Here is a 13,360-nt window from a genome sequence, read left to right on the forward strand (position 1 = left end):
TCTACAAAAGTTTTTTATTTTTTTGAATAAGAATTAAATCCATAAGTTGTATAATATTGATTTATCTGTCTTACCATCCCTCCTGTTGAGACATGTGTTGAACCATGGCTCAATACTGCTGCCCAATTATATAAGTTTTTTGGTAAGACAGGTTTACCTTTAGGACAATTTTTACATTATTTTTTAACCATTGTTCTTTTTCTTTTAGTGGGCTTTGTTCTTGCATTTATTTCAGAACTTCATTGTCTAGTTCCTTATTATTTTCTAGATTTAGTATTTGCTCTTCCCCTTGTGCTGCAAAGAGATACTGTCTGTTCCGGCTGTATGTGCAGTGCATGTGCATATTGCTAGTTTTTGTTTTATTTTATAAACCTTTTTTCTGCTTCCTCATTCCACTGTAATGGTGATGTCATCTTTAGGTCTTCACTGTACATGAGTCTGTTTAAAGGTGCAGTTATTTCTGCATAATTGGGCACCCATGTCCTACAGTAATTTGTTAGTCCCAAAAATGACATCATCTGTTTTTTTTGTTAGTGGTTTGGGCTGTCTTTCTATCATCTATTATTGTTCTTCCTCCTTTACTCAAATTATGGCCTAAATATTTAATTTGTTCTTTGCAGAAATTGGAGCTTATTTTTGCTCACTTTATGTCCCTCGTCTGCCAAGTGTTTTAGGAGAGCCAAAGTATCACTTTCACAGGTACGTTTGTCTGGGGAGGCCAGTAATGTGTTATCTACGTAGAGTAGGATTTGACTTTCCCCAGGGGGTTTGGAATTTTGCCATACTGGCACTCATAACCTGTGAATAGATAGTTGGGCTTTCACAATATTATTTGGTCGTATTTGTACAGGTAATGTTCCTTTCACTCGCCCTACATCAGTGGCGCCTTTTGACCACAATGTTACAGGCAAATCTTTAAGTATCATCTCTTCCTCCTCGGTCAGGAGAATATGTCATTCTGGGCTTTTATGTAGGTGTACTCCAATTTTGATTCTTACGCACCAGAAGAGTGCTTTTCTGGTGAGACCTGTGTTTGCACTGGTCCACGTATTTACGGATGTAGCCAACCGATCTGTAGCTCTTTCGCCCTCTTCCACCATTTTTGAAAGATCTTTCCACTCACTGTGGTAGTCTTTGTAAAGTGATCCATGTGGTGGTGTCCATTCTTTATGTAATGCCTTTGCTTCCGGACTTAGCGTTACTCCGGCTACGGAGGTGCTTTCGGCGTCCGAATAGACATATGTAATTGTGATTTTCGGTGGTGTTTTCCTAAGTTTGTCTTCATACTTAGCGTCGGGTCCTGGTCTGGTCTTGTACCACATTGTCACATGTAAGTTGTCGGGTGTCATTCTATCTTGTGCGTCTGTGATGGCTTTTCGCCCCTCTGTTAGGAGGGCTGAGCCTGTCTCACACGGAAGTACATTCAACACATCCAGTGAGTAATAGTACAATGGCAAACCTATTCCTTGTATTACGTCACACAGAAAGGTTATAGGTATGCCATTGACTAATAACGTCACTTCTGGTCTGTCTGTTTGCATAGTCAGTATTTCCTGAAGATTTAGAATTTCTTCAGTACCGTCATGTTTTAAAGTCAATTCCATTTCCCCTTCGGCTCGGTCTAGTCATGCATTTGTAGTTTTTCTGTCTGGACAGTCTCTTGATATGTGTCCTTCCTTTCCACAACACCAACACTCCATTCTGTTCTGTCTGAATCCTCCTCTACCCTTTCCTCTAAAACCTCCTCTCTGCATTCCTCTACCTCTTTGTCTTCTCCCTCTGTCGTTTGAAAAAAGAGGCAGAAACACTTCCTCATTACTATGTGTAAAGTATCAATTCTTCCTCCTTTGAACTTTCTTTTTTCCTTTATAACTTTTTCAGCATGGAGAGCATGGTTTACGTACTCTTCCATGGTTCCTGTAGACAAACCAATGTAATGTCTGTCTACCCACATGCGAATTCCTTCTCTGCTCCCTGCTTGGAGTGCATTTTTTATTTGTTGTCTGAAAGGCCCTTGATCATCGATGTGCCGTCTTTAGTCATTCTTTTTTGGTTGTTTTTATTTTTTGTTTTTATTGAGTCTTTTAACGCTGTTAGGTTTTGAGTATTTAACCTTCCGCTGAAGTTATGTTTTTTTTACCCATTTATCAAGGTGTTTTATTTTTTCAGGATTCTTTGTTTCAATTATTTTCCAATCTTTACATTGTAAGTCTTCCCTACCTCCTTTTTTACTTGACCCGTTTCACATTTTGTAGAATTTTGGTCCAGTGTAATACTACCTAGGGTTGTCTAGAACACTGGTTCTTTTCAGTAAGACGGTGATTCAAATTTACTTCCTGTGGTAATTCTCACTTCAACTCTTTCGAGTGGAGAATTCTTGCCTTTGTATCCACAAAAAGTCCACCGTTTACTTTCCCACTGTTTTGGTATGGAATTTCAAAATTTCATGGAATGAAAAACCTAGTGGTTTCCCATTTCCCATTTACACTCTCATCAAACAGTTTTCATTCACACTGGCTCGTCAGAGGACTCCGCCGTCCTATACGGAATTGAACTACGTCGCCACGAAACTTTCCTAGTTTCTTTTCTTACCCGCCATTGACTAGTATTCACAGGGTTTGTACCTTTTTAAATACAAACTCAACTCACCCCGGTCTGTCTTCTCAGACTACCGTCAACCTTTGGATTCCAGCTGGCGGGCTGATTTCAGTCCCGGAAAGGGTCTTTTGGACTCACTTTAAATGGAGTCCGCCATGGCCATGGTCTTTATACTGCAATCCACCCGCCCGCTGGATTCGTCGGGTATGTTGGCATCCGGCTCGAAGGACCAAGTAAATGTCAGGTTCAAGACCCCTAAAACACTTGTAAAAAAAACAAGACAGACACAGAGGTAGTTCAGTTTTCAGACTTGCAAGGAGAAACGGACAAGAGTGTACTTAGTTACAATCTCCAACCATTTCTGAGTTCACTCTGCCGGATCCTCTCTTTTTATTACTTTAGGGCAGTTCCCTTGTTACATATGAGTTACAACGTCCAAAAGGTGGAGGCATACATGCTTGTTGCAACTCATGTGAACAGCACATAACACGCTTTGTTGTGGTTGAGACAGTAGAAGAATTAAATACTTCTTATCAAGACACAGGAAACTCCTTGGCTCAAGTTTGTCCTTGCACCTGCAAGCACATGACTCATCCTGTGGGAGAAAGCTTTGCACGCAGTGATGAAACATTTCTCTAACTAGAAGCAAGCAGAAAAGCACAACACATGATAACTTATTTACATTTTTCCATCACGTTTTCACATTTGTATTGTGGTTCGAATGTCTTTTGTCCATTTCCTGTGTTCCGGATTTACAGGGGAATCCGAATCGTTTGGGCTCACCCAAACGTCAGAGCCGCTGCTGCACTGTTTTCAGGATTCCACATAGTTTCCAGACAGGACATGCCCCATTGCAACATGATTGGCTCCTGCATCGCGGAAAGGGCATGCTACGCAGATGTAACGAGATGACCATCCCAAACATGTATCGCATTTGTACAAAATAAAAACACAGCAGTTTGTTGTGGTTAGGTTAAGGGCAAGGGTTGGGGCTAAAGGCGGTTTAGGATGGGTTAAGGTTAGGGCTAGGGTGGGTTAGGGTTACGTGGGAACAAGGTTATTATAGCAAATGAAAACGAGTGGAATAACTCAAACTAAAATTGAAAAAAAAAAAAAAAGTTAACTGACTGAAATGACATTTTACCTTTGCAAAACTTACTAAAACTAATAATTATAGTGAAAATGTCCTTAGTTTGAATCTTTGTCAGTTAATTTCATACATAAGCTTTCGCCGTTGATTTGAAATATTTATTTTGGGTAAATGCATGGATACAGAACGTATACGGAAGGAAGGTCGAAGAGTCCCGTGGGAACTGTAGTTCGCTTACTGTGTGCCACCCAGAAGTGATGTCATCGGGCAGCGCCATAGTATTGATGGCTCGCCATACCAAGCGCAAGTTTTGCCACGAACCTAGCTTTTACGTCCAAGCTGTTTTTGTTGCTACGTGTTGCCAATGGAAAAGGTTAAGACGGGTACCGACTAGCTAGTGCCTTCACGGAACCCGCACGTCGGTTCTTGGTCTTCTTGGTTTTCTTTGGGGAAAATTCAGAGAAACTGACAACTGCAGAGATTCTCAAAATGCCGCCGTTTGCCGCCACAAACGGCAGATGTGAAAGCAGACAAGGAGTTTGTGTCGCTGACACAGCAGATGATTGAACAACAGGACATTTTCACAGCGCGACTTGATCAGCAGCAGGTAAAATCGAAAAGCTCTCTGTCACAATAATCACGGAAACGACAACAAAACCGACTGGATGCACTTTTACTGGAGATATGGCAGGTTAAGTCAAGCTTGCTTTCTATCAATCTGTCTATCTGACAGTCACAAATATGGAAGTCCACTTGAGAAGTTTGCAATTTAGCAACAAGGGAAAGAAAACATGCAAATAAGAACTTTATTTCATTTTTTTCCGGCAAGTTAAACATATAAAGACATATTTTTAAAAAGGCCATACTCCAGCATGTGTCTCCTGAATGGTTTTACTGTACCTTGTGATGCATTTAATCTAACCTTAGAAGCAGTATTTATGCACGGCACTTTTTGCACTTCAAATTTTGTGGACTGTTATAGAGTATTTGTATTTGATTTGTGGATGGTTGGTCATCAGTTAGAAAGTTGCTGTTGTTTTATTAATGGTATTTTTTGTTGCGTTTTTTTTTTATTACGCAATACTTAGTGTGATCCTTTTTTTCATCTCAAACTTGAAAAATATTCTGAATAAAAAAAAACGGGAACGTGTTCAAAATGAGTGAATATTTGCAACAATAAAAACTGTAGGTTGGAAAGGATTTTGTCTTCTGTTTTTACACATCATCACAACTTCATTGAAATTGGGCTTTGTACTTCTTTATCTGATACACAACTTAGAACAGGATTGTCAAACCTATGGCCCGCGGGCCAGAAACGGCCCGTCAGGGTGTCCAATAAAAGTAAATTCTGTTGCAAATTTTGTCCACTGGAGGGTCCACTGACAACACTTAAATGACATCGATGCACTTGTGAAAGCTAAACGATGCCAAGTTTCAGGAGCACACTAATATAAAATGGTGTTGCCATGTTCACACTACAACCCTGTGAAAATAAATTCCTCCTGTAGAACTGTTTTAAGACATTGAATATTACAACGTTTCAGTCAAAAGCTTCACTTCAAAAGAGGTTGGTTTGTTGGAATCTTTTTTTTTTTTTTTTTTCCCCCCTCCATGCACTGCCACAACTTACATTTTTTTATATATACATTTACAAAGGATGCATAACTGAATGGTGCACGCTCACTGATTCATAAGACTGTTTAAATATTTGGTTAAACATTTCAGGCTCCTCATGATTTGCAACACAATTTGGAACAAGATAATAATGAATAAATGTGAATATTTTCCGAAAGTACTTTTAGTCATTTGCACAACAATAATGGGGAAAATTTTGAATAGTTGTTATTTGTGGATTTTTAAGCCTAAAACATTGTGGTCCGGCCCGGCTGAGATCTAATTGGGGTGAATGTGGTCCGCGAACTAAAATGAGTTTGACACCCCCTGACTTTGAAGATAGCACCTTTTTGTTTAAATCCACTTGTTTTTAATGTGAACAAACGTTTAGGAACGTGACTGACAGGTGTGTTTTGTTCTCCAGGTGTGTCGGTTTACATTGGCTAAAATAAATAAAAAAATAGCACAGTACCAGTACTTTTAGTACCGTTAGTTTTAAAAAAAGAATAATTATAAACTTACACAACAGCGCTCAATTCCTACGGTGTCTTCAAGGCCAGTACCCAAAAAGCCGGCAGTCAGCCAATGACCGCCTATTTTACGACGAAGTTGTGTGCGTGCGACTGCGTGGGAGCCGGGAGAATGAAATGGCTCCAAAGGGCCGACTAGCTCCTGCAGACACGTTACCATGCCGTAGCCTTAGCCACCAGCCATCAGGCTACCAACGTAGCACAGATGCGTGCTGCACGGAAGCCCCAGCTTGTATGAATACAGTCAAGTATGTATGAATAGAGAAATATTTAATATAGTCATGGAAAAAATATTGGACCCCTTGTTTCTTCATTTTCTTGTTCATTTTCAATGCCAGGTGCAACTAAAGGTAGCTTTGTTTGGACATGGTTTTCTTGGTAATAACCAAAATTTAATAATACAATGAACCTTTTGTATTCTTCAGGTAAAATGCCTTTAGTGGTACTAGGTATTGTAATGAACAAGGAATTGAAGAAACAACGTATTGTTCATATTGTTTTCATGGGTGCATATATCATATATACACTGTATATAGATGTACAATTTTATAGACGTACAAACACACACACATTCATCATATACTATACAGTATATGATAATGGAGGTATAATGTTAAGAATGAGCTCATTCCATTGTTATATCATTTTTCAAGTTTATCGTAATGGTTTGAATTAATTAAAAAAAAAAAAAGATAAAAGTATTTGAAGTTGTTTTGTCGGTTTTCATTCCACTGCTTTGTATCGAGGTACTTTACGCACGCATGTATCGAAGACCGAATTTTGGTATCGTGACACCACTAGGCCGTTGTCAATAGAACTATTTGGAACACTATTGGAGAAGAATGCAAACGTTCGGTGCTGTCAATGCGTCAAATGCTTAATGTAGTTTCAGTTTCAGTTTATTTTTGAAAGTGGACAATGCAATTTCATAAAACACATGAAGTACACATGGTTAAAAAAGCCAGAATTAGCCAGAAGGCTCGTGTTATTGCAATCGAATGATTTGTCAATGAATATATATTCATTTAATTTAACCCTTGTTTCTCCAGGTAAGGCAATTGAGAACAGATTCTCATGCAGACAACGGAGGGAAACAAAGCAAAATAAAAGCAAATACAAATACATATACAGCAAACTGTGCAATGTGATATATGATTGATATTACATTACATCATAGCATGGTGAATAAAAGGTTCATAACAGGCTAAAAACCGGTTCAGCGATCATATACAATTATTAATAATAATAATAATATTAAATTATGTAGCAGATGCGGATTTCAGTACGTGGAAATAAAGGCTGAAATGTCAGTGTTGCGTCTTACAGTATATTCCTCTTTGATGTCGAACCCAAATGTTTTCAGCAAAAATAAAGGAATTGGCATCACTGCTCCAGTACGTTTGCAGCTGAGAGTATCTGATACACTACAGTGTTTCCGAAATTACTTTTGGATTAGACCAGACTCTTACACAAATATAACCTGTCGCCGACGGTTTACAGTGTTAATTCTCCCCCCCCCCCCGTTTGTTTTCCATTAGAAACTATCTGTAACTTCGTCTGATGGAAACTCCCCCCTGCTGATTAACACCACAGAGTGTAATGGTAGCATGAGCACAGCCTGCACCACACCAGAGGAACCTGAAGAACTGGACACAAGGGTAAACAGTCCTAATCGCTCAGCTCAGAATACAGATGACAGACTTTTAAAAAGAAACACTCGTCTGCAGTTGGGAGTCCCATACTGTATTTTACAATAGATTGAAATCGTAGACGCAACTGTAGAACAACAGGCTTCAATGAGAAAATTCGACTTCAAATCTTTAAAAAAAAAAAAAAATCAAAATGTGAATTGATTTAAAATCATTGTATTCTCATCACATTCTGTGATGTTTGTAGTATGACCATATCATGAAGCCAGACGCAATTCCGCTGGTGACGTCTTTACAAATTGTTCAGACTTTTGTCTTCACCTTTATGTGTTCTTTCTACTGGAGCGAAGTGTTAGATAGAAGGAATGACACGATAATGATGACAATTTGTTGAACCGTAGGTGGTAAACCCTTCTTTCCCAAATCCTCGCCGAAGGCTGCGGCTGCGGGACCTGGCGGAAAGGGTGATTGATGCCCAAGAGAACGAACAGGAGCTCAACAAACTGCTAAATGAGGCTCTGTTGGAGCGAGAGACGGTCCAAGCGTAGGTCTAAATTTTCTCACGTCTTAAAGGTTATCAGTTATGTATTTGCAACACTGTGATCCACTATGTAGCGGTTGATGTGAGTACTGAGGTTTTTTTTGGTCGCCTCAGTTTGAAGGGGAAGCGCACAAACCGTCTCTCCCTGAGGTTTGTTGACGCAGACTTGGAGACTCGCTACTCGGTGGAGAAGGAGAAGCAGAGTGGAGCTGCCTTCTGTTGCTCCTGCGTGGTGCTGCTCTTCACCGCTGCCATGGAGGCCCTCATCGATCCCAGGTTAGTTCTTGAGGCCAGTGGCTTCACGTTTACATTATGCATACAAATAACACGCATCATGCTTTTAATGATTGCCGCAGTACTAATAGTACTGTCTGGGGGTTTAATTATTCAACTTTATGAATAAAACTGGCCTTTGGATAGAAAATTTCATTTGCTGAATTTTCCATGACATTCTCACTTGTTGACTGTTCACTCGCAAGATGTTTTCTTTTTGTTAACAGGTTGATTGCAAACTACATCACTTTTGCAGTGGGAGAAGTTCTCCTCCTTATCCTGACAATCTGTTCATTGGCCGCCATCTTCCCCAGGGTGAGTTTAAAGACTTATCAGAGCATAAGTTTTATGCTCTGATTTAAGTGAGATTTTCTCAAGTTTTCACTCCCTGTACAGTGGAAACCCGTCACTAGAACTACCTAGCACTTAGTGTACCTTCTCTGACATTCTTAAATAATGAACGTGTTCAATATTTACGACCAAAACTCTTTTATGTGTGGGGTGGGAAGCCGAAATGAATAAATAAAATAAATATGGCAAATGTATGCTGTGCAACATTAGAACATTTTGTCCTTTTGTCACTAGTATGTCAATATTTCGTAAAGCTACTACTTTCATTAAGTATTATTTGCTTAAATGACAGCTTCCATGGGGTAGTAAGCTCACTGAAAGTGTCGATGTGTTATTTGGCGCGGAGGACCACTTTCGATTCAGACCTCCTCACCATGGAAATTGTAACACGTTTGATATCCAGCAGAATTGATCGCCTGATCCTCAGGCAATTCACAGCACAGTCGATAAATGACTGTGCTGAGTTGAGTATAAAGTCGCTGTTAATAGTGTTCCGGGTTCTTCTGTCAGGATCAATATTGTACATCAAGTATTACAATGTCATTAGCCAGAAGTGTCTCCCAGAAGCTAAATACAACTCAGCATATGTGCTGGAATGTGTTCCTAATGGGACAGTTTATTGTATAAGAGTATCTTTTTATTTGTTTTTAATTGTTAGAAGGTGAACTTATCATGTTACTTCCATGTAATTACAGTGCATGATCCTTTTCACGTAATTACATGATACTAATCCTTATTGGGGTTTTTTGTTTTTAGCGTGGCAGCAATGTTCTTTCGTACACAACTGATTTTTGAGTAAAATATTTTCAATGGTAGCGTTTACGTGAGCCGGAAGTGTGGTAACAAGCATTAGTAAAGATACGTTGGCTTGTTAGCCACAACAGTCTTCCGTATCAGATGTAATGCACGTCAAACACGTTAGGTCTTGTCAATGGAAACGAAGGATACATGGATCGAACACCCCTGGTACAGATGGTTGCCAAAATATTCGAACACTTAAAAAGATTGTCACAATTGGTTTGTGTGTGTTTTCATCTGTTTCATTATTTATTTTATTTTATTTTTTTCCCCAGGTTTTTCCAAAGAAACTTGTTGATTTCTCAACTTGGATTGACCACACTCGTTGGGCTCGTAACACCTGGGCCATGGCAGCCATCTTCATACTTACCATGGCTGACATTGTTGATATGGTAAGATTTGTACTACATCTCTAAAAAGCTATATCTGAGTCGAGAGCTGCTTCATGAGGCGCACTTTAAACACAGGATACACTTACCTGAAATTAGGACTGCACGATATTGGAAAAAAAATGACATTGCGATTTTCTTTAACCTTGCAACATATATTGCGATGTTAGAAAAATACAGGATAACATACACATAACGTGAAAACCCAGCACACATTTCTCTTGTTCGCTCTCTAGAAAAACTATGTTCAGTAGAGCACAAAAAAAAAAAAAAATATATATATATATATATATATATATATATATGAAGTATATTTAAATGCACTGTAGTATTGAGCAAAGTGCAGCGATACAAGAAGTTAAAATAATTTCTCTTCATGCCCAGTTATACTGTAGAGTCGTTAGCACATTCCTAACACTATTCATTTGTTTAAAGTCAAGCTGTTATTTTACACCTATGTTTGACCTATGCATTAGTATTTCTATACGTCCTTCAATAATACCGTGTCTCTCCCTCCTGCCCCCAAGTGTAATCTGTTGTGACATACATTTCGTTAGCGACATTCTAAAGAGAGATACAGTAAATGCAGGCGTGTCATTGTTTCCTTAATAGCTATCATACAAAAAAATATATACATAACACTCTGGGCTGCTCTGTGTTTGTTGCTTGATGGGTTATAATTTACTGTAACATTGGTGCTAATCTTCTGAGCTTGTCCAACCAGGTCCCTCTGCTGGTGACGTATTAATATTACAGTTGATTGACTGCATATCAATACACCGACATTGCAAGATCCTGCGATGTGGATATTGCGCACACGTACATTAAGATGACGATGCTCAAACGATGTATTGTGCAGCCCTACCTGAAATGAATAGTTACTGAGCTCATTCCTGTCCATCTTCTAGCTGAGCTGCCTGGCTCAAGGTCCTAAATCAGTCAGCACCTCTGTGGCATCCCCTTCCTCCTCCTCCACCTGGTCTAGCCCTGAAGGTTGTCTGAACAACCCCAAATATTATAGCTACATTGCTGTACTAGCGCTTATGGCCACCACCATGCTGGTTCAAGTTAGTCACATGGTCAAGCTCACACTGATGCTGCTTATCACAGTAGCTACCGGTGTGGTTAATATGTACAGCTGGATGGACATCTTTGACCGCTATGACATGGCCCGCTTTCAGGATTACAGGTGAGAAAAAAAAGGTCATACTTTAGTAAATGTTGATTTCTTTGTCCATCAAAGTCGTAAACATGCCCACACATTTTGTTATGTAACATAGATGTAATAACTTCATGAAATATGACGAACTGAATATTTGACGAAAGTTGCTCTTCTTTACAGGTCATATCTCGTGCCCTCCAAGTTGACCGTGACAATTATGATCTTCATTATGATGGTCAGCTTTTATTATTTCTCTCGACATGTAAGTTGACATTACTTACTTTAACTGCACAGGGGCGCATGGCATACTGCATTCACGCAAACAGTCGATGGATGGATCTATCTATCTATCTATCTATCTATCTTCCTTCCTTCCTTCCTTCCTTCCTTCCTTCCTTCCTTCCTTCCTTCCTTCCTTCCTTCCTTCCTTCCTTCCTTCCTTCCTTCCTTCCTTCCCTCCCTCCCTCCCTCCCTCCCTCCCTCCTTCCCTCCCTCCCAGTCTGTTTCTATGGGCAATTAAAAATAAAAACGATACTCCATACAGAGAGATTTACACCCAGAATTGCTTTATGGCAGACATGCTAACTAGTAAACGTTATCGTCATTAAATTATCTTCCTCTCTATTAAAAACTCTTAGCATTTGAATCATTTGAGGAAATAGAAATAATAATAAAAAGCGTCACGGATGTTGCAGTGGTACACTCACCTGACTTTGGTGCGGGCAGCGTGGGTTCAGTTCTCACTCAGTGGCGGTGTGAATCTGAGTGCAAATGGTTGTGTCTGTCTATTTGCGCCCTGCTACTGACTGGCGACCAGTTCAGGGTGTAGTCTGCCTTTTGCCCAGTCAGCTGGGATAGGCTCCGGCGCCCTGCGACCCTGAACAGGATAAGCGGGATTGAAAATGGATGGCTAATAAAAAGGTTTAAAAGGTCATTACACATTCATTCACTAAGGAATGACAATATGTTTTAAAGAAATGTATCCCGATATATTTAACAATGTTTTTACGAATACCATTAGACCTCTGGACTCTGTGTTGATATTTAAGACATTAGAAAGGGCTATTTTGAATCTAGTCAAAGCTTGTGATGAGTTACTGTTATTATCTGAAGGTGGAGAAGCTTGCTCGGACCCTCTTCCTGTGGAAGCTTGAGGTTCATGAGCAGAAGGAGAAGGTATATGAGATGAGGCGATGGAATGAAGCGCTGGTGACCAACATGCTTCCTGAACATGTTGCTCGACACTTCCTGGGCTCCAAAAAAAGAGATGAGGTGAGGGCTTGACATCAACATAATACTGCTGGGTGGGGGGAATCCATTAGTCCTTCAGGTAGGGATCATTACAAATATGTTCGATCTCGTTTTAACTTTCTGTGTGCTAGGAGTTGTACAGCCAGTCATACGATGAGATCGGAGTCATGTTTGCCTCCATCCCAAATTTCTCCGACTTCTATACGGAGGAGAGCATCAATAATGGAGGCATTGAATGCTTACGCTTCCTCAACGAGATCATCTCAGACTTTGACAGTGTAAGTTGGTGCACCAAATGTTCTTCTCTTCTCTAACAGCTGTTTGACACTATTAGGAACGACAATCTACAGGCTAGAGTATGGCAGTAGGTGTCATGGGCTCACAGTTAAAGTGGAACTATACACAAGATGTCAACAGTTTTTTGGTATGTTCTAAGTGTGCATATCTCCTTTATCAATCCCATTGACTTAAATATACAATGTACAGCCCCAATTAACAATGAAGTTGGGACGTTGTGTTAAACATAAATAAAAACAGAATACAATGATTTGCAAATCATGTTCAACCTATATTTAATTGGAGACACGACAAAGACAGGATATTTAATGTTCAAACTGATAAACTTGATTGTTTTTAGCAAATAATCATTAACTTAGAATTTTATGGCTGCAACACGTTCCAAAAAAAGCTAATGGCAAATGGCTTTTGCTTTGCATAGCCGAGTTTCAAGGTGCACTTACGGATGTTGCGCCGAACTGTATTTACTGGCATTGGTTTTCTGAAGTGTTCCTGAGCCCATGTGGTGATTTCCTTTACACATTGATGTCGATTTATGATGCAGTGCCGCCTGAGGGATCGAAGGTCACGGGCATTCAATGTTGCTTTTCGGCCTTGCCGCTTACATGCAGTGATTTCTCCAGATTCTCTGAACCTTTTGATGATGATGTGGACCGTGGATGATGAAATCCCTAAATTCCTTGCAATTGTACATTGAGGAACATTGTCCTTAAACTGTTGGACTATTTTCTCCCGCACTTGTTCACAAAGAGGTGAAGCTCGCCCCATCTTTGCTTGTGAATGACTGAGCGATTCAAGGAAGCTCCTTTGATACCCA

At 39.8% G+C, this 13,360-nt stretch overlaps 1 protein-coding gene across 1 annotated transcript in view; it reads left to right on the top strand.

Moving 5' to 3' along the window:
- Positions 1 to 13,360, top strand: part of adcy3a (adenylate cyclase 3a) — a 51,722-nt gene that overhangs the window by 21,722 nt on the left and 16,640 nt on the right. Inside the window, 9 exon segments of the mRNA XM_061673633.1 lie at positions 7,371 to 7,490; positions 7,883 to 8,025; positions 8,137 to 8,298; positions 8,523 to 8,610; positions 9,720 to 9,836; positions 10,742 to 11,022; positions 11,176 to 11,257; positions 12,109 to 12,267; positions 12,378 to 12,524. Of these exon segments, the coding sequence (XP_061529617.1) occupies positions 7,371 to 7,490; positions 7,883 to 8,025; positions 8,137 to 8,298; positions 8,523 to 8,610; positions 9,720 to 9,836; positions 10,742 to 11,022; positions 11,176 to 11,257; positions 12,109 to 12,267; positions 12,378 to 12,524 (1,299 nt within the window).

The sequence above is a fragment of the Phycodurus eques genome, chromosome 4, assembly GCF_024500275.1.
Source record: "Phycodurus eques isolate BA_2022a chromosome 4, UOR_Pequ_1.1, whole genome shotgun sequence".
In the NCBI taxonomy this organism is placed as follows: Eukaryota; Metazoa; Chordata; class Actinopteri; order Syngnathiformes; family Syngnathidae; genus Phycodurus; species Phycodurus eques.